This window comes from Mustela lutreola, chromosome 8 (genome assembly GCF_030435805.1).
Source record: "Mustela lutreola isolate mMusLut2 chromosome 8, mMusLut2.pri, whole genome shotgun sequence".
In the NCBI taxonomy this organism is placed as follows: Eukaryota; Metazoa; Chordata; class Mammalia; order Carnivora; family Mustelidae; genus Mustela; species Mustela lutreola.
The window spans coordinates 148711436-148738885 of NC_081297.1; the positions used below are offsets into that span (position 1 = coordinate 148711436).

The 27450-nt window shown below is 56.7% G+C and overlaps 1 protein-coding gene across 6 annotated transcripts in view; it reads left to right on the forward strand.

Moving 5' to 3' along the window:
• The window catches only part of TBC1D22A (TBC1 domain family member 22A), a 297090-nt gene that overhangs the window by 100588 nt on the left and 169052 nt on the right, over nucleotides 1-27450 (forward strand). For all 6 annotated transcript variants that reach the window (XM_059187298.1, XM_059187302.1, XM_059187299.1 and 3 more), the window contains one exon: nucleotides 17739-17853. In XM_059187298.1, the coding sequence (XP_059043281.1) occupies nucleotides 17739-17853 (115 nt within the window). The remainder of the gene's footprint in view (nucleotides 1-17738; nucleotides 17854-27450) is intronic.

Sequence of the window (27450 nt, forward strand, 5' to 3'; positions counted from 1 at the left end):
CCCGTCTGGGGCTCGTCCTTCTCACACTCGCACACGTGTTTCCATGGGCTCCGTTTTGTCCAGAACTCAAGGCGCTTTCCCTCAACACCACAGTCTCCAGTGAGCTGGGCGGCATGAGGCGGGTCCCTGTGCACGGGTGGAGCCCCAGCTCCCGCTTCCCCGCACGGTCTCCGGCCCGCATGCGCCCACCTGAGCCTTGCGGTCACCCGGCCCCAGCGTCCGTGTGCTCCATTGCTGTTTACTGTCTGCTGGTCGTGCGGCGGGTGCTGCGCAGAGTCTGGGGGCCGGAGGGGGCCGGACCTCTCCGTGGAATACAGTCTTGTTCTCACGAGCCTGTGGATTCTCCACGTTCCGGGCTGTTCCGCTGTAGGTGTAGCATGTGCTCTGGGAAAGGTTTTGAGTATGTTTTATTAGAGTCATTCTTAATTATCGTATTTTTTGTTTCTATTATAAACAGTATCTCTTTAAAATGGAATTGTTTTTACATTTGAAATATTTGCTTTGCCTCTTAATTGCTCCCGTAAATGTACTTTTAAACTTTGCTATCTGTTGTTGTCTGTTCGTTAAGTTTGTTGAACACAAATCCTGGGTTATGAAAGCAAAAGTACTCCTAGATTATAGGACACAAAGGGAGAAAATTAGTCTTCCACAGAAGTAGTCATTTTGAGACAATTCTTTTTGATTGTCTGTTTTAGCAGTTGTACCTACTGTATCCGGAACACGGGAGATAGCATACAGTTACCTCTCTTTCACTCATTTTTTTTAATGGAACATAGAGTCGGCTATAGACCTTCGGTTGATTTCATTTTTCTATTTTTCCCGACACTCGACACCTTCCGTGTAGAGCAGAGCTCACGGGCTCTGGGTTCCGGAGCTGGGGTGCAGTCCCCGTGGCTGGTGTTGATGCCTCTGCTTGTCTCTGACGTCCTGGGACCCTGGTCCCGTTGCTCTGAGGTGCCTCCCCGCCAGCAGCTGGTCTCTCTCTGCTACGGATGCTTTCTCACTTGGTGCTTGTGCGCATCCCCCGGAGCTGCAGACCCTGCCCGGGCGTGCGGGGAGTGATGCGATAAGCAGGGGCTTCGGGAAAGCTGTGGTCTTGGGATGGGCAGTAGGAAACCGGGTTCCAGTGTCTGGCATTGCAGAGGCTCGGCCCAGGGGTTTCTGGTACAGACAGCCCGTGGCCGACCGCACAGAAGGGTGTTTTGTCTCAGGCCCGAGCTTGCGGGCGGTGAGGCAGCTGCTCCTCTGGCCTCGGCTTCCCCCTTGCGGCCCCAGCCGGCGCTCCGTCTAGCTGTCTGCATCACATTTGTCTCGGAGCAGGAAGGAGAAGACGCGCAGAGAAGGACGTGTCCTTCCCTTTCCAGCTCGTTTGTAGAAGTCGCTCGCAGTTCTTTTCTTATTCCGCGTCCAGAACTGAGTCACGGGGCTGAACTTGGCTGTACAGGCCTGGGAAAATGTCACTCGGACGGTCGTCGGTCCGCATGCCTCCCTGGAGGCCGGGGCTTCTGACCGCTTGCGCGAGGGTTGTGGCACGTCTTCCGTCCGTCCACACGTTCTCTTACTCATTCAGCAGACGGCGCCCAGTTCTGCGCTGGTGCCCCTTCCCGCCTCCCCCCATCCTTTTCCTCCCGTGGCTTCACTGAGGTCTAGTGGCCGGACGATAGAATTCGCCCGTTTGAAGTGTGGCGTTCGTTCAGTCTTGATACCTGCAGGTAGGAATATGACCACCACCCAGATCGTGATCTAGAACATTCCCATCACCCTGAGAAGCTCCCTTTGCTGTCCGCCTCCGTCCCCGCTGGTGCCCCCGTGACGTGCTCCGCCGCTTTCTGTCTCTAAAGTTCCGCTTTTTCAGAATTTCCTGCAGGTGGGGTCCCACAGATCGCAGCCTTCCCCGAGCGGCTTCTCTTGGTGCTCAGACACTTGTCCCCTTTGTCCCATGGTCCCGCCAAGCCGGCTCCATGGTCTCCACTGTTCCTCAGTGTGCTTACGGGTTCGCCAGTGCCCGCTGGCCGCTTGGGCTCTTCCCACGCGTGGGCCATCGCAGGTTTGCCGTCGGCCTTCTGGCAGAGCGCCCGCGAGGGGATGTGTCCCCCCGAGCTGAGTGCCTTGCGGGACGGCGGCTGTGGGGGCCGTGTGGGGGGTCCGCTTCGTGAGAAACCGACACTCATTTCCACGGGGGCCGTCCCAGTGCGCGCCCCCGCCGGCAGGGAGCGTTCTTGCTCCGTGTCCTTGTCAACACGCGGTGTCGCCAGCCGTCTCAGTTTTTGCTGGCGCTCAGCGGTGTGTGGTGGTACCCTCCGGGGCTCCGATGTGCAGTTCCCTGATGGCTGAGGACGGTGAGCGTCTTGACGTGCCGATTGGCCGTGTGTAGGTTTTCTTCCATGATGCGTCTGTTCCATTTTTGCTCACTGATTGCTTTTCAGACCTCTCGCTTGCTTGTTTCCTGGGCGAGCTCAGCCTGGAGGCCCTGATTTCATGGAGGCTCAGCTAGTTTGGAGGCCTCAGGACATGCCTCACGGCTGCTAGGAAGGTCTGGAAGTGAGCAGCATGGACTGCAGGGCACGTGGCCATGGCCTGGCCGCTCCCTGCCGGAGAGCAGGAGCACGAGTGAGGCCAGTAGCCTTGGTCAGGAGGTCACCGCCCCTCCCCCAGGTCCGACAGGTCTCAGGAGGACAGCAGACTATCTACCTCCAGTGCCTCAGGCAGCATGTGACACGGAGCCAGTTTTCATGGCTACCTGTCAAAGGAACACCTGACAGGATTCCTCTTTCTCTCACCATGACCTCGGAGTGTCTGGTTTCCTCTGGGCCTTCAGATCTTTCTGGAAGTTTGTCTTTTCAGAGGTGCGGTCTCTGATGACGCTCCTGTGGGATTGTGTCTGACTTCTTGTTCCTGTGGTGACTCGCTCTGTTAGTCCCCTCTGGAGGACTTTTTCGCCTCCTATTTTTTTGACTTTTTTTTTAATCTTCTGTCCAGTGTTGAACAAAGTAGATCTGTTACGTTGAAGAACACGAATTCTGAGCAGTGGCCCCATGGCTGCGGTGGTGGGTATGGCGAGTTTATTAGAAGGACCATATTCAAATACGGCCGTTGGACCTTTTCCACTGAGAAGTTCATCATCTACCGAGTGCCTTTGCCTCCGCGCTTATTACATTATCTGCCCTCTGGTTATCTGCTTCTTAGAGCAGTTTCACAAATTAGGGAAATAAGATGCTTTTTCCAATTAGCCATGCAGAAGTGATGTCTCATTACATTTCACCAGACGCAGAGGATAATGAAACATGCAGGCTTTTTAAGCCACGTTATTTATGTGCAGTTTTTAGAATTAGGGTGATGAGTTTTCCGTGGCCCTGAAGGATGGACATTTTCTAGGAGGCACAAAGCGGTGGGGCACTGGGGGCGTTCAGAGCGGGCTCCTGCCCGCGGCTGTGCACTTCCTATGCTCTCCTATGGGCACGTGTGGGCCCTGCCGCCCTGCCCGCTCCTGGGCCGGTAGTAGCCAGAGGAAGACCGCTTTGGAGGCTCTGGAGTTGGCTTTGGCCACCCGCGATCTGGGACCACATCCAAGTGGGTTCCTGGCATTTGTGCACGGAGCACTCTCAGCAGTGAGCTCTGCGTGGCCGACCCCTAGACCTCGGCCCGAACCGGCCAGGCCCGCCCCACCTGTTCCCGCCACGGCCGGTCCGGCAGTGCCCGTGTGTTTCCCACTGCAGCCCAGAGTCTCGCTCCCATTAGACCTCGCTTGGAGGGGCAGCAGCCTGCACGCTGGTGTCTTCCGTCCCGGCTGCCTGGCACGGGTCTGTTGGGTCGACTCAGCGAACCTGTGAGCTCTCTGCCAGGATTCTGGCTGGGACTGGGCACTCGGCTCTGTCTTGTCAGATTGAGGACGTGGCCTGGGGTCCCCTTCCTCCCGCGGTCCCTGTGGTGGTGCCTGGCGCGTGGCACGGCGGCTGAGTGATGCCACGCGGACTCACACAGGCCTCCCGTGCGGGGGTCCTTCTCCAGGAGAGGTGACAGTCCTGCTGGACAGGCCTGCGGGCGTTAGGCACGGCCCGTGCCCTCCCTGCCTGCGGCTCCTTCCTCCCCGTCTCTTCACGTGGGCCCGTAATTGAGCTGTTCCCTCCCCAGGGGTGGGGACGCGTTTGTGAGCGCCCAGAAGTGCTGGCTTGTCAGAGAATTAGTTCACTAAACTCTCCTGGTGTGTGTTCTGGGGATCCGATCGCTAGATCTTTCCTTTTCTGTCTCTGTTTTTATGGTAGAACATATCAGAGCAGAAGTTCTGTGACATTTATGTTTAGATTCAAAGAGACAAGTAAGCATTGACTTACAGGTGCTGCTGTTTGTGGAAGGAAGAGCGAGAGCTGGTGTCTGTGAGGCCCCTGTGTCCCTCCCCACGTGCCCCCGTGTCCTCCCCTCGCGCCTCCTGTGTCCCTCCCCATGCACCTTTCTGTCTCCCAGCAAGCGACCATTTGCAAGTGGCCATTCTCTTGTATTTTGGTTAGCTAGTCTCTTGATTTTCTGTCTAGTTTTGTCATGTGTTTATATGCGTGCATATGTTTTTGCCTTTTTTAGTTTTCATTTTCCAATGGGATTATTCTAAATATATTCGTGCTGGCTCTTTCTGTCATAGCCCTCGGTTTGTTGCCTGGAGCTGGCGTTCGTGTCCCGGCGCCGCGTCGCTCTCCGCGGCTCGGTCTGTGTGCGGCTCCCTCCAGTCTTGCGCTGCTCGAGCATTCAGGCCATTTGCACCGGGTGCGTTTTCTCAGGGTGTCGCTGGGCACGTTCCTGTGAGTGGGGTGTGCTCGTACAGAGCCCCTTTGGGGCGTGTGTGGGGAGGGGTGCCGGGGGCTGGCTCAGGTGCGCACAGGTGACACTGACTGGGGCGCTGGGGAGAGTGGCCGGCACTGTCCCTCGCCTGGACTTGGGAATGTCAGGCTGAGGCGGCTGTCCTGCCTCGCAGCATGAAGTGGTGTCCTGTTGGCCTTTTAACTTTGACTTCCTTAAGTGCATGCAAAGTCGACTGTGTTTTCTTAGGTTTCTTGTCCGTTTGTGTTTCTTCTCTTGGAAATGCTTTTGTTCCATGTTTCTCTTGTGTTTGCTAGTCTGTTCTGTTGATTTGAAGGAGTTCTCAGTCTGTTCCGGAAGCTGGTTCTGTTTTAGATGTGGATGGTTATGTGCTCTCCCTTCTGATCGCGGCTTGCTCCTCACTCTGTTGGTGAGGAGACATTCATGATCCACCGCGGCTACTTCCATGATCCTTGCCATTACGATCACACCTTTTTACAGCGGTTTCTGTTTTCTCAGGATTTGTTTATTTGAACGAGGGGAGGAGAGAGAGAGAGAGAGAGAGAGAGTGCACACACGCGTTGGGGAGGAGCAGAGGGAGAGGGAGAGAAACTCAAAGTCCACTGTGCTGAGTGCAGAGCCTGACACAGGCTTGATCTCACAACCCCAAGGTCATGACCTGAGCCTAAACTGAGAGTCGGACACTTAACCAGCTGTGCCACCCAGGCGCCCCAGCTTTTTGCACCTGAAGACGTTCTTTTTAACCTCCTGATTTCAAAGAAGTCTGAGTCTCCCAGAGTTTGAAGTTCTGCCCTTTAGATTTAGGGCCACAGTCTGTTTGGAATGGGCTTTGTGTGCATGGAGTTGGTGTGGCGGTCTGATTTCTGAGCACCTTCCCCGCGTGGATAAGCTGTTGTAGCCCCCCTGCTCCTTGGATCAGCTCGGCCTTAAATCAGGATTCCACACATAGTTCGCTCCGTCTGGGCTGTCCTCCATTCTTCCGGTCTGTCTGTTTGTCCCGTGGCCTTGCTGTCCTGCAGGCTGGGCTGCCCGTGGGTTGTTCTTGTTTCTGGGGTGTTCATGGAAATGTACAGTCAGCTCGTTAGTTTCATGAAAATCTCAGAAATCACATTGAATCTGCCCATCCGTTGGAGAGAATTCACGTTTTGTTTTTGCATTTCTTTAGTTCTCTGGATCTTTTATTTTTAATAGTGTCTTCTTTCTTGTGTTCTTGTGATACTCCGTAGAGGCGGCTGACTTTTGTCCGCAAGTCTTCTGTCTGGCCCATGTTACTGACCACTTTCATCCGTTCTCATGCCCCGCGTGTGGATGTGGTTGAAGATCTAGAGAAGGGGATCCTATTACTCGTGAATAACGGCGGTTTCTTTTTTTTCTATTTTGATACATGCTTTGTTTTGCTTTGCCGGCTAGGACTCCTACCACAGCACCGAGTACAGTCATTCCCAGCGCCATTCCTGATCGTAACAGGAGGCCTGTTCCCATGGTGCCCACCTCGGATGGCCACTCTAAGCCTTACGAATTGCTTTGTCGTGTGAGGGGCGGGGCCCTGCTCGGGGTGTTGTGCTTTATCCGGCCCTGTCCTCCATCATCTGGTAGAATTCATTTTTGCCTCCTTATTCTCTTAACCTGGCAGATTTTATTTGTAGCCTTCCTGGTATCGAGGGAGTGCGTGTTCCCGAAGTAAACCCGGGTGGCTGGGGGTGAGCTGTTCCAGGGCCGGCAGGAGCAGGTCAGTGGCCGTCTCACCTGCCGCCCCAGCAGAAGGGGAGTCTGGTCACTCCTGAATTTGAAAACTGCTTCTTTCTGACCGGTCCCTGATTCTCCAGGACGCTCTGGCATATAGCTGTGTCTGTTGTGTCGAATATTTGGTCTGGTAATAGTGACACTGTGATGTTGTGTTTGAAGGTGCTTTGAGTGTAGTGAGACATCTGTGCCTTTGCTAACCTCATCAAACACCTGTCGTGAGCACAGAATGGGGGGTGTAAATTGTCACGTTTGAAGGAGGTGAGTGTCGAGTAATTCACACACCACACATGGCCTCATTGTATGCTTTAAGAGAGCTCTACGTTATTAATTAGTGTTGTGACACATCGTCAGTGGCCATCGCAGTATGCCTAGCGTGTATTTTATGTAGGAGCTGCCTTGTAACCCCCTTTTGTCATGGGCTCTCACTTGGTGTCACTCATCGGGGGGAGAATTCGTGTGTGGCCGGTGTCCCTTGGATCGCGTCGTGTGAAGCCGGTGTCCCTTGGATCGTGTCCCGTGGGGCCGGTGTCCCTTGGATCACCTCGTGTGGGGCACTGTCCCTTGGATCGCATCTCGTGAAGCCGGTGTCTCTTGGATCGCGTCGCGTGAAGCTGGTGTCCCTTGGATCACGTTGCACACACTTGAGCGGTGATGACTTGTCCTGGGCCACGTTGCTCCCAGGTTTCCAGGGATGTGAGTCCCCAGTCCTCCCGGCAGGACAGTGATGTTGTCGCTCCTCGCACAGAGATGGTCTCCACGGTGCTCTGTGTGCTGTGAAGTCACGTGGCTCATGCGTACAGTGTAAGGTTTTCAGATTTCTGAAGTCAGGTTTTTGTAAGCCCTCATGAGCACAGTGACGTTTTGGGGTTCAGTGTATTTCGTTTTTTAGACTGCAGAGTGGCTTGGTTCCCAGAGCGCCCCACGGGGCTGGCCGGGCCGGGTCCTGCCTTGGCAGGTCCATGGAGAGCACAGCATGTTTGCAGAATGAAGACGGGGCCCTCTTGGGCCCCTCTCGGGAGACTTCTGTGTAAGAATGTCCTCTGAGTTTTTTAGGAGAAACCTTTCTTGGTGCTTGGATGCCTGAAGTCCGGCAAGTGAGTGAACTGAGAACGACTGTCAGGTTTGCATTTTCTTGGCCCTGGTGGTAACGGTAGCAAGTCTTTTATTACTGCTGCCCAATGTAAGTCCATTTGGTAAGAGTTGAAAGTTCGAGCTACTTTTAATGAATTCTGACTCTTTAGCAAAGACAAGCACATCAGGGATGTTAACAGAACTTTAATAGCAAGTAAGATGATGTGTATCGTCATTGGAGCCGTTTCTGGTCGTTCTGTGTTTTCACTGAGCGCCCCCGTCCTCGCGGGGCGCCCTGCTTATGGTCCTTTGGCAGATGACGCTGCTGCTCAGACTGAGCCCGGTACTGAATCTTGAGCTGGCACGCTGTGACCGAGCCCCGCTCCCATCTCCACGCCGGCTCCCGCGGTCGCCCTCACGAGCAGCCGCCGTGTTTCCGCCTGTCCCACCACGGTGGCCCCTGAGACACCCAAGTCTCCGCCAGATGGCATGGTGGGGGCTGTGACCCCCTGAGGAAGTGTAAGTGTACGTGCAGGCCTGGGTGTGGTCTGTGTCCTCAGCACTGGGCTGTCAAAGGGTGGCCACGGACAGGGGTGCAGGCAGCAGAAGGGGTCCTATCTTGCCGTCCATCTAGTCCGTGTGTGTGTGTGTGTGTGTGTGTGTGTGTGTGTGTGGTGCCAGCCTTGTTCCGGCCGTGTGCAGAGCTGGAGGACACATCCCCAATCAGGGTGCTTTCTGGGGTCACTTGACTTTGGAGGAGAACACTGAGTTGCTGATGTTGCCCCGTGTCCCAGTTCTGGGAGCCTCTGATTCCCGATCTGGTCTTCCAGCAGCCTTGTAGGAAGAGTGTCCTGATTCCCGGGCTGGGCTGTCCCGCCTCCCCCATAGCCCTGCCTTGCACCCTGCTGGCAGGCTGCACAGGCCTGGGGGCCCTGGTAGTGCCTGTGGTGTCGGCCATGGTGTAGATGCTGGAGGTTGGCTTCCAGCCCCAAGCTCAGCTGCCTTGGCCACGTGGCAGCAGTGCTGTCCTGTCGCCTCCCTGTGCTGGCCCCGGGGCAGGGGCTGGACAGGTGCTAGCCCAGGGCCCCACGCTCCCTCGGGCCACTGCTGGCTCACTCAGCCTGATTCCTGGCTTGGCCCCTCTGGCTTTTGGCCCTTGACTTCTGTGACCTGCTGGCTCCTGCTTTGCCTTGGCGGGACTTCTCGCTAGCTCTGGCCTCTGTCACTCTGGGGAATTGGGCCTGGTCAGTGAAAGACCTGGCTGTGGCCAGAGTACCCTGTTTTCCTGGCGCCTTCCTCAGTAGGGCGCGGGAGCACGGGCAAGAGCTTCTCGTCCTCGGGGTTACACCGTCAGTGTGGGTGGCCCTCGGCGACTGTCCTTCAGAAGAGTCCTCTGACTTTGTTTGTAGTTGAGACCATGTCGGAGTGAGGGCCCTGGGGATGGAGCAGCCAGCAGGAGCAAAAGCCAGTGCCCAGTTTGCCCCAGGCCTATCGCTGGGTGTGAACTCAAGGGAACTGGTGCATGTACCCTTTAAAGGGTCATGTTGTTGACTTTGAAAACGCCTGCTTGGAAACAGTTTTAGGAAAAGCCCTTCTGGTGCTGTCTCTTGCCAGCCTGAGTGCAGGAACTTGGAGGGGGCTTGGCGCGTACTGTGAACGGGAGCGGCGGGTATCGGGCGCAGGTGAGAAGCCCCCCAGCGTGCATCCCCCTGGGTTGGGAACGGCAGCCCCTTGCCTTACGACTTGCTCTAGTGATGTCTCGTCTCTGGGGAGCTCATTATGATGACAGGCACATGGAAAAATATTTTCGGGGTAACCCTCAGAGGTCCTGTCCTGATGTGCTCACGGTCGCGCTTGCTGTCCTGGTCCGTGTCGCGGGGGCAGGATCTAAGGTGGGGTGCGCTGTCACTTGGGTCTTCACAGACCTTGTTGGGGACGGGGCCTAGGGTCCGTGAGACGGGGAGCTGGCAGAGGGAGGCCGTGGGCACCCTGGGGCCTCACGGGACAATCTTGGGTGGTTCGGGGATGGAGTTCTGAACGATGCTGAGGGACTCGGACTCTGAGCTGTGTTCGTTGTCGTCATCTCAGACACAGGCCAAGCGAAGTCGCATGACATGATTTAAGACAAAAGATCCAGGATGAAATCGCAGTCAGTGAAGAGAAAACAAACAAAGAGTAAGCAGCCCTCAGCCAGCAACGGCGCGCATCGTTTCTGATGTGGGCCTCGTCCTGCCCATCAGCTCTGCGGCCCGGCCTGTGGTCGCTCCCGGAGCAGCCCCGAGTGGACGGGTCAGTCAGGCTGCTGCTGGATTTAGGTCTGGGACAGGTGTCCCGTAGCAGCCCCATCTCCCGGGGCCATGGGGCCCCTGTCCTGTTCCAGCCCGTGTGGCTAGCCCCCCTGGAAGGCAGCAGGGCCAGGAGCTGGCAGGGGGCCTGGTTGTGGCCGCAGCTAGGGCACGAGGGACCCCTGGGGCCCTCAGGAGGGACTGCTGGGATTCTGGCTGCCTGCGCGTCCTGCTGGCCCCCTCTGCCAAGGCCCCTTCGCCCAGCTCCCTTCTGCGGGACACCGTCCTCAGCTGGCCGCTCAGGACTTTGTTCCCTCCACGTTCCGGGTTTATGAGCTCCCAGGGTCACCAGGCGTTTTCCCTACTTGGAAATCTTTTTCACACTATTGCAATGATTGGAAAGTTCTTTCCTCTGGGGAGTCTAGGCAAGGCTGCACTGTCTGTCGCCTCGTTCGGGAGCGGCTTCTGCCCGCTCCCGTGGAGAGAGCGCTGCTGCGGCGCGCTCTGTGGGTGGCGTCTGGCCAAGCCGCGGGCCGAATTGGGTATGGAGGACTGGGGGTGCCCGCCAGGCCAGGGCTGCGGGCCTGGGGCCTCCAGGTGCTCTGGTTGGAGGTGGGGCCACCCATGGCTTCCTGGTGTGTCCGCGGTGTGGCAGGCCAGTCTGACAGGACGGAGAGAGGCTGAAGGACGTTTAGGCCGGTTACTTACCTTCTCTTCCCTCTTCCTGCCAAAGAAACATCAATCCTGGCCTTTTTCTTGTTTTCGAAATTAATGGCTATTGTTAGAGGGAAATAGTCCGCGGGGAGACGAGTGGCGTGGGTGCAGCGCCATGGGACAGCAGGAGCTGAGTGCACACTCGGAGCACGTGTCAGGGCCCCGCACACGTGAGTCCACTGTGGCCCGCACAGGCGACTCCGTCTGCATGGACGCTGGCGAGCAGCCAGCGGGGCGGACGTCACTGGGCGCCGCTGTCCAGGGTCTGGCCGGGGCCGGAGGCAGCCTGCAGGCGGTGTGGTCCCCAAGGAGGAAGCGTGGCTGCTTCTCCTGCAGGTGAGGGGCTGGTGCCCATGGGGCGGCCGTGGGTGCCTTGCCTTCTGCTTGCCTGGTGCCCGCTTCCTGTGCCCGGACCTGGACTTGGGGCAGGAGCGTCTTCTGACGACGAACATGAGCTCCCTGAGCTCAGGACCCAGAGTCTTCCCGAGCCCCGCGTTGTCCCCTGGCCCCCCCGGCTGCGTGCCCCTCTGCTCTCTGCTCCTCCTGCCTCAGTTCCCGTCTTTACAGCTCGCCCGTCGCCTCCTCTTCGGGGCTCCCTGTGCCATGGGCTGCCCCCACCGCTCCCCGGAGTGGAGCAGAATCTCTGTGGCCCCCGGCCCGCTTCACCTCTTCCCAAGGGGGGCCCTGATGTCCTTGTGGCTTGGCCTCTGAGGAGCTGGGCCTGGAGCACCTTTGAAGGAGAAACAGAAGGGCGATGCGGGTCCGCACCCAGGGCTGGTCTGAGATCTTGGTGCAGCAGGGGGGTCCGGGGTCCACTGGAGGTGCGGACCTCGGAGAGCAGAGGCGAGTGGGGGCTCAGAGAGGAGGGTGCAGGTCCCGGATCATGCACGCCTCGCTTCAGCCAGAGCGAGTTCCAGGGTTTTCCTTGGCGCTGGCTCCGTGCCAGGACCGAGGGCACGGGGTGGACAGGATGCAGGACGACCCTTCCTCAGGGGCTCACGGGCGAGAGGCTGAGCTGCTGTCCTAGCTCGGGGGGTCCAGGAGGTTGGCTCTCAGGAGGTGGTGTTGGAGCTACGACCTGATGCTGGAGATCTGGGGCACCGGGGGTGTCGGAGTGGGGCGCTGCCAACCGAAGGAGCCAGTGTAGACGCCTTGGGGTGGGGACAGAAGTGGCTGGTTTGGTGCAGGAGGACCCAGTGGAGGCGAAGAGGTGGGGAAGGGAGTGGCAGGTCCGGCCCCTTGGAGTCCTGGCCAGCAGTTTGCATTGATCCTCTGGGTCTCGGGCAGCCACCGGCGACGCACGGTGTGACCTGCTGTGTGTTACCAGCTCCTCTGCCGCTCTGGGGGCGTGGGGTGCAGGGTGTGAGCAGGGAGACCAGCCAGGAAACTGTCCCAGGGAGCCAGACACGAGATGATGGCCAGTAGCTGGTGGTGGCGGAGCCAAGAGAAGGGGCTAGGGGTGCCTGTTGTGGGGGGTGCTGTGGTGCTGCGGACATGAGGGAGCCCCACTCTCTATGGCCTGGAGGCTGGACCCCTGGGGCTGACGACCCACAGGCATGTGTTGCTCGTCTCTCTTTTTTCTTTCCTAAAGATTTTATTTATTTGTTCGACAGAGAGAGCGAGAGCAGGAACACGAGCAGGGGCAGTGGGAGAGGGAGAAGCAGGCTTCCCGTCAAGCAAAGAGCCCCATGTGGGGTGCGATCCCAGGACCATCTCTTTAGGGGCAGAGCCGGATTTGCATCCGTCGTCCCAAATCTCCACGGCTGGCCGTGCTCTTTTGATGCTTTAGCCCGCCTGTCTCATTCAGAAGCCATTTTGGGGCACCTGGGGTGGGGGGTCAGTTAGTCAAGCATTTGCCTTCAGCTCAGGTCATGATCCCGGGGTCCAGGGATCGAGCCCTGCATTGGGCTCCCTGCTCAGCGGGGAGCCTGCTTCTCCCTCTGCCTCTCCTGCCTGCTCTGGCTGCTGCTCCCCCTCCTTCTGCTCCCATGCTCGCTCGCTCTCATAAGTAAATAAAATTTTTAAAAAAATGCTATTTTTGTTTATGCTTGAACCCCTTGTCCCTTTATTTACATGTTACTGGGATTAAAGCCTTAGAAGTATAATTTTCAGGTTTTCGAGAGCGATCAAGTAGAGTTAAATTTAAATAATTTGAACTACATGACGGATAACTCCTTAATTAATGGGAAATCTAAACTCTGAACATTCTCCCAAGGTCCCGCAGACACAGGGCACTCTTCTGCTGTGAGCGTGCGGGCTGGCCTGCGCTCTGGAAGCCCCGCGCCCTGCACAGGGGCCCTGATGCAGGGCCAGTAGGTAATCACTGGGTCATTGGCCGCTTTACACACAGCTTTGCAAGCACATGCGCGGTCTCTTTGGGACCAAAAAGGCTCGGCTGCCCCTGCTGCTGCTCTGCTCAGTCCCATTTGCCCCAGTGCTTCCCTCAGTTTCCCCAGGGCTATCCCACGCAGCTTGGTCCATCTCAGGACGAGAACTGGTTGTGAGGAAAGCTTCGCGACTGTGTCAGGAGCCCCGGCCAGCAGGTCTCCTCTTGTCTCAGAGCTGCTGTGGCCTCTGGGCCCACGAGTCGCTCCACTTGCCTGCGTGGCACTGGCTGCACTGAGAAGACCCTTGTCCCCTCCACATTCCTGCCGCATGGGGCCGGCTTGGTCAGCTCGCCAGCTTTCTGTGCCGGGAGCACCAAGGGGAAACCTGCGTTCCTGCTTGTAGTGGGGTTAGGGGGTGTGCGCGTGCACGCGCGCACTTGTGTGTGTGTGTGTGTGTGTGAGAGAGAGAGAGAGAGAGAGAGAGAAAGAGAGAGAGAGAGGGAGAGAACACAATGGCCAAGTGCTCTGAAAGTCTGGGCTTTAGTTAAAGGGTGAGGGGGCTCCACGGCTGACATGGCCGCTCCCCAAGGTCGTGGGTTTGCAAAGCAGGAAAGGAAACTTCTGGGCCCTGAGCTCCAACTTTTCCTCCAGCGCACCTACACACACACACACACACACACACACACACACACACGGACCACGCACCAGCCCCCACCCCCACGAACCACACATCTGTGTGTACACACACCTCATGCCTGCGCACAGACACGCACACACCACACACCTGCCCGCACACCTCCTGCATCTGTGTACATGCATGTGTGCACATCGGGCCCTGCTGGGTCTCGCGCAGGCGAAGCAGTTAGAGGCAGCTTGCTCCCCAGAGCTCATCCCTGTTGCTGTTTCTTTCTTACTGAACTACTGTCACTTTTTCCTTTTTGACTTATGCATGAAAACAACTCTTGTGGACTACAGAGCAGTGGTGGCATTCTGTAGTCCTTACGAGGCCCTGTTTAGTCGGACACCAGCACGGACTCCAGCTCTGCTGCTCCGCACTGTAGTGCTTACCCCGCCGTGCTGGAGTTTCGTCATCTGTGTGAATCACTGTTTCTGTGTAGTGACATCACTGCAAACCTAACACTCCAACAACACACACTTACCGTGTTTGTTGCCTTGCAGTTTCTGTGGGTCAGGTCTGGGCATGTCTCAGCTCACAATTTCCCCAGGTGGCAGTCAGGTGTGGTCTGGGCTGCAAACGCATCCGAGGCTTGACTGGGGAAGGATCCACGTGCAGACCCACGTGGTTGCTGGCAGGACTCGGTGGCTGGTAGGCTGTGGAGATGGGGCCTGGGTTCCCCGCTGCCTCTAGGCGGCCCTTTGGTCCTTGGCACACGGCCCTTTCCACGTGCAGCTCATGGGATCGTAGCCCGTGTCCTGGAAGCCAGCAGGGACAGCGTCTCCTGGCAGGACGAGTGTCGTCTTCAGTGACATAGTCGTGCACATCCTGTCCCCTGTGCAAAGCAGGTTGTAGGGCGTGGTCACACTCCGGGAAGGGACCACAAGAGTGTGTACACTAGAAGGTGGGAGGTGGGGCACAGAGCCTTCTCGGGGCTTGTCTGCCGCATCATCTGGCGGTGGGGTAGTAATTGTACTGGCCTCAGCATCTAGAGGGGGACGAGCTGATGGAGGTGGTGAGGCCAAGAGCATCTCATCGGTATTAGCAGCTGTTGTGTGAGCACGGGAGCGCTGTTGGTACCGGGGTTAGGTTGCTTACTGAAGCCCACGTTTGCACCGTGGAATCCAGGGCTGTCGCCAGGGACTCCTTCCTGCCCTCAAGGCACCCCTCCATCTCTCCTTTGCCCTCAGGGGCTTCTAGAACACACTGTGTACCACTGTGGAGCCCTTCCATCCACGTGTTTGTGGGGCTGACACTCTGCTTTGTTCCCAGCCCTCCTCAGGCCTGGTTGTCGTGCAGTGACCACAGACGCCCTTGCTGCCCGCATCGGGTCCCCGACCTGCAGGGCGCTGCCGATAGTGCCCCCTTGCAGCATGAGGGTGTCTTCCGTGGTGCTCTGCTCCCCTTCCAGCCTGGGCGCTGCTTTCAGAGCAGACTGACCCTGTCGCTGGGGGCCCTGCTGCCCTGTCTTGAGGGGAGCCCTGTGTAGAGGACATGGGCCATGTGAGCAGTGGCCCAAGGTGTGGCCCAATCTCCTCCCTGGGTACTCCCGGGGCCATCTGAGCATCGCCCTATGCCAGGGAAGCAGGCTGTGCTGGGACCGGAAGGAGCCAGACTCTACAAGAGAGGCTCGGGCCACAGCAGGTAGATCCCCGTCTCTTGGCCGATTGTCTTCCCTGTGGGTCTCAGGTTGGGGGGGTGCCCGGGGAGCGGACGGTGGGAATGCATCTCCACTATCAGGCTCCCCTGCTCTTGGCCACGTGGTGACTGAGCATGCATGCGAGTGAGTCCCCCACCTTGCTTGTTGTCTTTGCTAGAACTTTCTAGTGTGGGATAGAAGTCTGCCAGGAGTTGTACCCATGTTTCAGGCTGTTCTTGGTGAGCTGCTCCGCTGACTTCATGGCTCTTCACGGCTCTGTGTGCTGAGCTGTCACGGGTCTGCCCTGCCTGGCGTGGCTCCTGCTCGGCCTCCAGCAGCCTTGTCCTGCCTGCCCTCTGCCGCCGCTGTGGTCTTGGCGCTGCCTAGGCCCTCGCTTCCCTGGCTGGCCTCCACCCTGTGCACGGCGAGGAAAGGCCACGTGCAGTTAGGACACTGTTTCGGGCCTTGCCTGTGTCCAGATGCCCGGGCGAGGCCGTGACTGCTGTGTGACTGCCCAAGGGCTGGGTGGGGGTGACTGGGGTCTGTGAGAGGGGTCTTCTTGTCCCTGTCTGACCACTGGGCCACTGCCCTGGCAGGTCATCAGGGCGAGGGCACTTGACGTGGTGGTGCAGTGCCGGCCCCGTGGCGTCTGCACAAGAGAAATGGCAGATGGGCCACATGTTGAGTGGTTTTGGTTTTTTTTTTTTTTAAAGATTTTATTTATTTATTTGTCAGAGAGAGTGAGTGAGAGTGAGCACAGGCAGACAGAGTGGAAGGAAGAGTCAGAGGGAGAAGCAGGCTCCCTGCGGAGCAAGGAGCCCGATGTGGGACTCGATCCCAGGACGCCGGGATCATGACCTGAGCCGAAGGCAGCTGCCTAACCAACTGAGCCACCCAGGCGTCCCTGGTTTTGGTTTTTTGCTTGTTTGAATATTCTTGCTAGTTCTTGCTGGAAAGCGGTTGTAAAAGGAGACACGTGTATGGACGTATGTGTGTGAAGGCCTGACTCATTCAGCAGGGGTGTAGCAGCTGCCCTGCTGGGACAGGCTCTGTGCCGAGGTGCCCCAGCCTGCGTGGTGGTTACTGGTACTTGTTGGAGCAGCAGTGGGTGGGGTACTCGGGCGGGCACAGGCTAGGGCCCTGGATTCTAGGGCTGGTGGTGTCCCCCGTTGACCGTGGACCCTGCATTAAGAGACTTCCCCATCTAGACCCTCGGGCCCCCGCTGCAGAGCTGGGTGGGTGCTGGTTTGGGGCTGCACGCCACAAGCTCGGTGAGGTTTGGGAGGCAGGGCAGTGCAGGGAGGGGCTGACCTCCTCGGAGACACACAGGTTAGCCCTGCAGGCTGGACTTGTTTGGAAATGGGGCAATTCATGCTCTGTTTGGGTATCTGCTCCTTGGGCCTGCCCCATGTGCCTTCTTAGCCTGAGGCCCAGGTCAGCAGTGAGGGTCTTGTAAGGAGAGAGCAGCTTGAGGCACTGCTGTGTCCCCGGCCTGGGTGACGGAGCAGCTGGTGGGAATGGCCCTGCAGTAGGTCTCCTGGTTGGTGATGACTGTACAGTGACTAAAACATCCATTAAAACACCAAAGCAACCAAGTGCATGGGTGCAGAGAGCAGACTGGTGGCTGACAGAGGTCGGGTGGCTGTGGGTGAAGTGGGGCTCAACAGAAAGGAAGTTAGGGGATGTAGTGTGTGGTGTGCCAGTGTGTCTCAGAGTTTCTAAGAGATCTTAAAAGTCCTCATCGCGAGAAAAGAAATTCATAGCTGTATGGTGACAGGTGTTAATTAGACTTAGTATATTACAGAAGATCATTTTTGTAGTATATACCAATATCGAGTTACTATTCAAATATTATACACCCGCAACTAATGGAATGTTAATGCCGGTTCTGCCTCATTGAAAACAATCTGTTTACCGTACAAGGGATATTCAGAGCATCTTTCCCTGTATCACCCCCCGCCCCCCACCGTGTCCTGACCCCAGCCCCCTCGCCCCATCATGCTGCCTGCCTTCTGTCCGTGCACCCATGGTCCGTGCGTGCACCTGCCCGTGCGCCTGCCGGGCCCTCTGCTCTCCCGTCCCTCCACGTGGAGGGAGTGTGCACCCAGAGGCCAGTGCTGAGGCCTGTGCTGCTTGACTGCCTGACCAAGTCCCGGCAGCCGTGTGCAGTCTCTGCCTGCAGGGCCCGGGGGAGCCCAGTGTGGCTTCTCTGGGGGCCAGGTCGTGTGGCAGGGCTGAGCCCGGGGCTCAGGGGACACTGCAGCTGCTTCTAAGTCAGTAAGAAGTTCAGATAACGGGAATTTTATGAAAAAATTAAGTAGCAGTTAATACTTGTTTACAGTTTGACTTTGAGTAGTAGAGACAGTGAAAAATGTCGGTTGTGTGTATGTATTTTGAGGGAAAGAATGCATACGTGTTAAAGTTTCTGATGTGTTTACTCTCGCTTCACCACCTGTTCAATTTTCTTGCAGATTTTTGAAAGGATATTGTTTATATGGGCGATACGTCACCCTGCCAGTGGATATGTTCAGGGGATTAATGACCTTGTCACTCCTTTCTTTGTAGTCTTCATGTGCGAACACATAGGTAAGACCATATCATGATGTTTTTTTCTCGCAGACTTTGAATGTGAACTTTGGTGGCCTTGCTGCGTTACTATGCACCAATGTTGAGAGGTGCCATTAAGTTAAATGTTGTAATGACAACTAAAAATAGAAATAATAGATTTCTCATTGATGCCAGCTTTAAAAAAAGTCTGTAAATTCACGTGTTGAACTGCCAAAGAGGACATGAAGACGTGGTTTCTCTTCTTATTGTTGTCTTTCTGATAACACACGAGCGGTGTGGTTTTGCCGTGGCGACCGGCGGAGCGCTGGCTTCCTCGGGGTGGGTTTGCGTGGATTGGGTCAAGGTGATGGAGCGGTAGTCGAAAGTTCTGCTGACAGGCTAGAACCCGAGCCCTCCCTGACTGCCTTCTGCAGCTCGCTGTCTCCTTCCCACCTCGGGTATATGAGCAGCGGCTCATCTTACCGGAATGTTAATTGCAAGCAACATAATTGGTTTCACGGAGACTTCGGTGGGGCCCCGCGGTCTCTCTCCGAGGGCTGTGTATTTCTTCCCATTTAGTTATGGCAGTCACTGTAATATCACTGTATCTGTTATGAACACATGTTAAGTTTTAGAAAAATTCTGGAAATATAAGGGTAGGATCTACTTTTAATTTATCTGTGGATAAAAAGTAAATAACCAAAGGAGGGATTTGCTGTTTGCCTGTAGCATTTTTATTAAAACCCCATTTTAATTTGTCTTATGTGAACCTTCCCGACTTGATATTTGTTTGTTTTTATGAGGTTGTGTCTCCAGCCGCTTCCACTTCCCATCCTGGGTGCTGTCCAGGGAAGGAGGTTTGGCCGGGACCGATGACCCTCCGAGCACGAGAACATGCCCGTTCAGTGCGTTTCTTCGCAACCCCTCACGCTGTTTGCGCCGCTGATTTCAGAGGAGGTCTTCCATTGCTAATCAACTGACGAGGACCACCGTGGCCCCCCCCATCAGCTCTTATGTGTGGGGCAGGGGGAGGGGCGGGCCCTCTTGCCTTTCTGCCGCTTCCTCCCGCGCTTGACAGATAATGAAAATGTTCTTAATGATCCTAGAACAGTAGGACCTGTCAGTAGACTTCAGGGTTGTTAATTGAAAGAAGAAGTTCAGCAGAGATGTGATTAGAGAATTGATATTCCATGTTAAATAGACCATTTAATTAATGTGGTAAGTAAGTTTGTCTTAAGTACTTTACCACCAGCTCGTTCGGAAGACCTGAGCCATCAGTACTGCATTGGCCTGAGTCGTCCGCAAGGGGGGTGAAGGGGCTGGGCCGTGGGGTCATGGTGCAGAAGAGAGGCGCACGGGAGGAGATGGGATCTGTGCTCTTTCCCTGCCTCCCGGTGGCCCCCCCCCCCACGTGTGCGCACGCACCCGTACCGGGACACGTCTGCTCACGTTCACACACGCACCAGGACACACGTGTGCATTGAGTGGGTGTGCGGGGGTTTGGGGACATTTGTATGGAACACATGGTTTATTTCGGGCAGTTGGCGGTGTCATGAAGTGACATACCTTGTTTCTCGGCCTTCAGACACCGCTGGTGGCGTGCGCTCTTCTAGCTCTTGCCGTCCGGGCTCGGGCGTGTTCACCTGTTGGTGCCAGTTCAGCCCTCCTTAACCTTAGGAAGCCTCAGGCCCGTGGAAGTGGTCTGGAGCCCCGCCCGCCAGCCCCCGGGCAGAAGTGTGGTCATCCACGCTGACCTTTGGGGGCCTGCGCTGGGGTGCCGGTCTTGGGCGGAGTGCCGGGGCGTGGAGACCACGTCGGTTCAGGTCACCCCGTGTGGAGCGGGCACCTCCTGGCCCCCGGGAGGCGAGCGAAGCAAGTGTGGGTCCTGCCCCCTCGAGCTCGTGGTTACAGCAGGAAGACAGACAGAAACCGGTCCTGAAGGACGGGAACGGAAACAGACACTCGTGTCATCTGGAGGCGTGTGCGGTGCGGGACAGCGAGCCCGGGCAAGGGTTCAGAGGAGCCTTTTTGGGCTCCGTGTCGCGCCGGCTGCCCGCTGTGGGTACGAGCGGGGGCGTCGCTGCAGGGAGCGGCGGGAGTGCAGCTGCGCGGCTGCAGGAGGTGCTGTGACGCTGGGCGCAGTGACGAGGGAGGACGGTCCCCACGGGGTGAGTCCCTGCGGGCACTCGGCCGGGTCTGCTGGGCGCAGGGAAGCCCGGGCGCGTGTCCGGTCGTGTCGCCGCGGCTGCGGAGATGGGAGGCGCTGCGCGGAGGCTCAGAGGCGCGGGCATGTGTGTCGGCAGCCGCTGGGCCGAGGCTGTTGTGGTTTGCGGGGTTTGTAAGCGGGTAAACGTCGGGCGCTCGGCTTCCCGAAGGTCTGGAGAATGCAGTTTCTTCGTCCCCCACCCGGGTGTTACGGTTACTGTCCGGCAATAGTTCCCTTGAGATAGAGCTGACCCACCGTAAAACTCACCCGCCGCGAGGGAGACGTTCGGTGGCAGTCGGGTACTCACACGGCAGCCGTTGCCCAAATCCCAGGAGCTTCTCACCATCCTGAAAAGCACTCCTGCCCCACAGTGGCCCGCGGCCCTTCCCCGTCCGCCCGCCCTGCACAAGCACACCTGGGCTCTGTCTCCTGGGCTGCCTCTTGGACATCTCTTGGAAATGGCATCAAACGGCGGGAGGTCTTCTGAGACCGGCTGCTCGCGTTGGCACATTCAAGGTCTGTATGGGCAGCAGGTGCCGGCACCGCAGTCCTCGTGGCCGGGTGGCCTCTCGCTGCATGGCTTCGGCACACTGTGCCCCTCCTCAGAGCCCTGAGTGGACGCTTGGTTCTCTCTGCTCTTGTTATCACATGCGCTGCTGCTGTGAGCCTCTGTGTGCTGGTGTAGACGCCCGTTTTCAGCCCTCCGGGCATCTGTGTACCCAGCGGTCAGATGGCAGCCACGGCTCCACTGATGTTCCCGCCAGTGGCCCGGGAGGGTCCCCGTGGGCCCACAGCCTTGCCAGCGTGTGCTACGGCTTTGTATTTCTCAAAGGTGGTGGGAGTTCCAGGCGTCCCTTCTGACCTGTGAGTCCTGTGACTCACTTACACCTCGCCACTGTGCCACCGCGTTGTCTCCCCCCTCCTCTCCTGGTAGCCCCGTCAGTTTCTGCTCCTCGAAGCAGCAGCTGTGTCTCCCGTGTGCATCTGCTCGGCGCAGACTGAAAGCTCGGCAGGCCCCAGGTCGACTCGGATCCCCGCAGGGTTTCGATGTGTGTTGTGTAGTTAGAACGCACGGTTTTCAGCGTGTGAGCGCTCGGGGTAGTGGAGCCGGGAAGTGGAGGCAGCATGGCAGAGAGCCAGAGCCTTGACCTCGACAGCTACACTGTTGACAAGGGGAGCCTGCGTTTATGTCTCTTGGCAGCCACGCAGGGAGAGCTGGGGAAGGAGCTCCCCTCTCCCCATCCCTGCACTCCCTCTTCCCCTCTGAGTCGGGGCTGCTCAGCTGCGGGGGGCGTCTTGCATCTGCCTGGGCCCATTGCCGTGCCTCTGGGTGGAGTCATGGTGTTGCCTGTTCCGATGCCTTCCCGTGGTGGGCCTCCTCCGTGCCTCCTGCTGCTTGTGCCAGGCCTCGAGCGAGCCCGGCCTCTTCTCCGGGCTGCTGGCTGGGAAGTAGACTTGGCTCCAGTTTCTTCCTTCCCAGGCTGTGGTTGGCATGTGGGTCCCAGTGGCTCATCTGGCCTTGAGCCTGAGCTGTGTTTCTCCACCTGTCCTCTGTGTCAGGCCCCTGTCGGTGGCTCCTTCCTGTCCTGTACGTGTCCTGGCAGGCAGGCGCAGGATGGGGCCAGGCCCGCGCCGGCCCTCCTGGGTACCTGCTACTGGGTATAGTTCCTCTTTTCTCTTTTCTCTGTGCATTGTAATTACTTACTTGAGGGCATATTATGTATAAAATTCTGTGTTGTGCTTTTTTCCCGCTTAACCTTATAACAAGCTTTTCCCTATATCATTAAGAACTCTTTGTAAAGATCATTTCTACCTCCTGCACATAATATTCCATTGAGATAATATAGCATAATTCATGAAACCCTTCTACTGTTGTTGGATTTTTTTTTTTTTTAAGGCTTTTTCCCTCCAGGCATGGTGTAATTTTAAAGTAAAGACTGTATTTTTCAGGCAGCAACTGTCATATTCCTTTTAACAGTGTTAAATTTGATTTAGAATTAAGAACCATTCCCTTATGTTGCATTGCACAATTTAAGCAGAGAATTATATTTTCGTTTTAAATATTTTCAGCAGAGTGAAAAACAAAACAGCATCCCCCAGCCCCCATCCTCTGTGCTATTAAATTTAGAAACAGTTCTGGTGGGGCACTTTGGAGGGACCCCTCAGGCTGACGGCGTGTGGGTTGGGTGTGTGGGAGAAACGGTCGGGACGGCGAGGGGTTTCTGCGCATTGGTTCTCTTTATCAGCATGTGTAGGCTCCGATCGGCTTGATTTTGGTGTCATTTTCTCTTAAGATAAATTACTGTCGACAGCAAATATGGAAAGGAACTGGAATAAACAATGTATTTACTTAAGAAAATTAAGAATGTGCATTTTTATTTCCTGTATGTGCGTCAGAATCTCACAAGTACGGGTTGTCTTTCAGTATGTCAGCTTTGCTCCGAGAACACGGCATTTGCTCCACGCAGCCTGGGCTTGCGGGGCTGGGATTAGTGCAGGAGCCCAGGGGAGTCCGTTCCCACAGCTAGGCGGGCCGCGTGGGGGAAGGCACGTGAAGGAAGGCACGTGGGGGATTTGTGAGCCACCGAAGGGGAGCGGTGTGGTCATTCTTCCCTGTTTCCACTCTCGGAGTATGAATTGGGCTCTGGTGACAGTGGGGTGAATCATTCAGAAATTGGGGCCTTCACTTCCCTGTTTGCGCTGAAGTCTTGTTGCATTTCATTTTCCCCACGGGCCGCACGAACTGGAGCTGCGGCTCGGAGCCTCTCCTGCACTGCTTCCGTGCGTGCTTTTCATGGCGCAGGTGCCTGGTGCTCCTGCGTTGTTCACCGAGAGCGTCTGAGAACGGGGTGTTTGTGTGGACGTTCTGGTTCCACGTGGGAACGCAGAGGGCAGAGGGCCCTGGGGATTGCCGTGTTAGAACCCGAGACGGTCCCCTTCAGGGACAATAAGGTCCCATGTCCTTGCAGAGCTGGTGACTCACATGGATCCTATTTTCCATTTAAAAACGCGTTGATTATGCAAGTAACGGACTTGTTAAAGGCTTTAAAACTCAGTGACGGTGTGAGTCCACGTCTCAGAAGCTGTCACTGGCTCGTTTTTGTTAATTTCCTTCTGGCTTTGTGTCAGCGTACTTTTTTTTTTTTTTTTTAACGTGGTGGCAATTATGTTACGCATGCACATTTTAATGTTGCTTTTTGTTTGATACATAAGCATCTTCCAAAGTCATGAAACTTTTCTTGAAATGTCTTTTTTTAAAGATTTTTTAAAAAATTTATTTATTGGTCAGAGGGAGAGAGAGAGAGCGAGTGAGCGCACAAGCAGAAAGAGCGGCAGGCAGAGGCAGAGGGAGAAGCAGAAGCAGGCTCCCCGCTGAGCAGGGAGCCCGATGCGGGACTCGATTCCAGGACCCTGGGATTATGACCCGAGCCAAAGGCAAGATGCTTAACTGACTGAGCCACCCAGGCGCCCCATGAAATGTCTTTTTGATAAATAATGACACACGACTTCCCGTGATGGGTGGGAAACTGGTCAGAAGGTCAGTGAGCAGCTGGAAAGCAGACTAGGAGGCTGAACAGTAGCTAGACCTCACCTGTGTGTGGAGCCGGCACCCAGGAGCAGCAGGACGCATGCCCTTCCCAAGCGCGTAGGGCATTGTGTCCGGGATAGAGTACGCGCCGGGCCGTGCGGGGAGCGTCAGCACATCTGAACGGACGGGGTCATGCAGAGAGCGCTCCGACCCGGAGGACACCGAGTTCGGTATCGGTCACAGCAGGAAGCGTGAAGGAGTTGACAACCGTGTGGAGATAGGCGACGACTAGAGAAGAAATCGTGAGGAGAATTAGAAGTAACTTTGAGATGATTGGAAAGGAAGACACAGCCCACCCAAACTTGTGGGGTGCAGCCGTGTCTGCGCCCGAGGAGAACCCGTCGTCGCCAGTGACTGTCTTAGAAAGATCATCTCAAATCGTGAACTTGACTTTTTAGGTTTAGAAACTACAAAAAGAGCGTCCCGAAGCCAAAACAAACAGAAGGAAGGAAATCAGGACTAGAACAGAAATAAGTGAAATAGTAGAAAAGCAATAGGGAAAACCAACAAAACCAAAGCTGGTTCTTCAGAAATACCAGCAAAGTGGACAAACTGCAGGCCGGCCGTCCGGGAAGAAGAGCCTGCCGTCCGCAGGGCCGCGAGGGGCCTTCCAGCTCAGGGAGAGGACGAGCCGACGAAAACAAGAGCCGAGTGTCTGCACAGACGCTTCTCCAGAGAAGACGTAGAAATGGCCAGTAGGCACGTGAAGAGAGGCGCGAGGTCGTTGATCTTCAGGGGTGGGAACCCGACCCCAGTGGGACAGGCCATTTCATACCCTCCGTGGTGGCCGGAATCCGCGAGGACCACAGAAATGTCGACAGAGGTGCGGAGGAAGTGGACGTCTGGGTGTTGTTGAGGGCAGCGTGGGTCTGGCGTAGTCCCTGCCCCCGGCGGACGGCGTGGTGTTTCACGGGAGAGTTGGACACAGAGTTACTGTGTGCGCGTCCACGGGAGTGCCGTTCGCACAGCCCACGACACGAAAGCCAGCCCAGACGTTCGCGAGCGACGCTCACAGTAGTGGGGGGGTGCACCCCGGTAACATGACGTCACAGAGCTAGAGCAGAGAGCATGAGGCGCTGACACACCGTTTCACGGGGGGACCTGGGGACCGCACATGAAATGAGCTGTGCCACGCAGCATCCACGGATACTGGATGTCCCGAACAGGCAAAGCTCTACACACAGAACATAGTTTAGTGGTCGCTTGTGTCTTGGGTACACGGTGGGGTCATGGGGATTGACTTTTCATGGGCACATGGTGGAAAGCATCCTAAAATTAGGAGTGGTAGCGGTTGCACAGTTTAGCGAACACACCATAAGCCACTTTGTGTGCTGTGTTGTGTGGCGTTTGAGTTGATGCTCGGTAAAGCTCTTCAGAAAGAAAGGAGAGTTCGTGTCTTCGTCCGCGTGGGGGGCAGTGACAGAACAGCAGAGTGGTCGCTTCCAGCAGCAGGAACTGGTCTCTCAGAGTTCTGGAGGCTGGACATGGGGCAGCGCACCAGTGTGGCCGTGCTCGGGTGCGGGCTGCTCCCCTGCTTGGGAGCCCACGTCCTCTCTCCTCGCCGGGTCCTCACGGGTGGAGGAGCCCTGGGGCCCTGTGGGACCTGTACAGAGCACGACCCCACTCGCGGGGGCTCCTCCCTAAGCACCTCCTTCAGGCCCCAGCTCCAACACCATCATCTCTGGGGGTCAGGACTCGACGTGTGGATTTTCCGGGGGGCATGGAGACACTCAGACTGTCTAGGGCTCTTGTTCCAGTGAGAGGGGAGAGCGGAGCTTGGCGGGTTTCTGTTGGTGAACATCTGTGTGGTGTTTATGTTTTCACTGTTACTGGTAATACGTGTGGTGTCTTTGAAATAAGTTCTTGATTGCATTTTGGACTGTTTTCTTGTCCTGCATTCTTAGGCGAGGCGTTTCTGCGTCATGCTTGTGAGTGTTTCTAAGTCTTGATGACCTTGTGGGGTATCTTCCGGGAAGATGCTGGAGGGCCTACGCCCGCCAGCCAGCTGAGAGATGGCACGTCACTCCTGCCTCGGAGCGTTCCCAGCGTTGATTGCTAATGGGTCCTTGACTTGCCGACTGGGGGCGGCCCTGCGTCTCAGTCTGTGTGTTTACACGTGCACTACACTCGCTCGTAGATATTTTCGTATTTACGTGTGAGCCTGTTCGACATGGGCCAGAGCTCCAAGCTGTTAAGTGACTTGGAGAATTAATTGGAGAGCCAGGAGCAATTAATACACTCTCCAGTATTGACATTTGAGTGTTCAGCCTGCCAGAATCTTGCTCAGCTGGCCTAATTAGGAACTCAGGAAAGACCAGCGTGTGCGCGTGCGTGCATGCAGACTGGGAAGCCAGTGACTGCGGTCCTCGTGCTTGGTGTGTGCCCGCACTGCAGGAACACGATGTTTCACCCACGGCCCCTTCCGGGGACTTTGTTCTCAGGGAGGTTTGCTCCTGGGTCCCTGAAGCGTGCACATGCCCACCGGTCCTCACCCTGGAGGGACAGCCAGCCCCGCAGGCTGCGCACAGACCCCGTTTCCTGGGTCTGGGTCAGGAATCCCCGTGAGCAGTAAAGGCTTTCTAGGACAGCCTGGGCCCACGGAAGGCTCTGCCACTTACATTTGAAGAACTTCCTCCTTCCGCAGACGGGGGCTCTCTGTGCCTTCTTACGTCCTGCCCTCTTAGAGTTGGAGAGTCACAGAATGGGTGTCAGGTGACATGCATCAGTGACTGTCCTCTTTGCTCTCCAGTGTCCTGATGAGTTTCTGTTGACTCCAAGGTGATGGTGAAAGTCCCAAGGCCACTTTCAGGCCAAGTTACTGCCAGTTTAGTCCCAGTGTCCTAAGCCTGTTTGCACACACGTGCTGTCGCGCGGGCCCTTCCAGTACTGTGCGTCACGTGGGCGGTTGGCGAGGCCGGGCAGCTCCTTCAGGGCGGGACCCTGGCCTGGGACCCGTGCCCCCACGGATCGCGGACAGCGCTGGACACGCCGCCCTGCTCGGAGTGCTGCGGCGGGGAGGCCATAGAGGGGACAGTCCGTGAGCGGTGCCCAGGCTCCCCAGGGCAGCCGCTGCATGCGACAGACCTGCTGACGGTGGGCGCGGTCCTCAGCGCTCTGACCCAGCTCGGGCTGGAGGTGCGCTTCTCCCTCTTCCGGGCTCCGGTGTGACCCACGTTATTTTTATTTTACCCATAGAAATTTCACCGGGAGTTTTTTTTTTTTTTTTTTTTAAAGATTTTATTTATTTATTTGACAGACAGAGATCACAAGTAGGCAGAGAGGCAGGGAGAGAGGAGGAAGCAGGCTCCCCGCTGAGCAGAGAGCCCGATGTGGGGCTCGATCCCAGGACCTGAGATCATGACCTGAGCCGAAGGCAGTGGCTCAACCCACTGAGCCACCCAGGCGCCCCACCGGGAGTTTTTTTTTAATTGATGGCGTTCAGTTAGGAGATCCTTAACGACATCTTCTGTGATCTGTTTCCTTTGTATTCCCAGTTCTGTGCTACAATTTGGGGAAAATCCCTGCTTACAAATGGAAGAATCATGAAGGAGTTCCTCGTTCTGACCTTACAAGGTTTCCCTTCTGACTCTTGCGCGCGGCCATGTGTGAGCCGTGTGGGAGGCCCGTGTGCTCTGCCGGGGCTGGAGGGGGCTTGGTTCCTGGGAGAAGGGCACCTCCCTGGGTTCGCTGCGTTGATGACTGTGCGCTTGGAGCCGTCACCCGGGCCATCCCTGTGGGACCTGCTTCATTACTGGGCCTGGGAGGCCCTGCGCAGTGATGGGGCTGCCCGAGGCCACCCGTCAGGCCCCCCCATCCCCGGGTCACCAGAGCTGCCACCCCG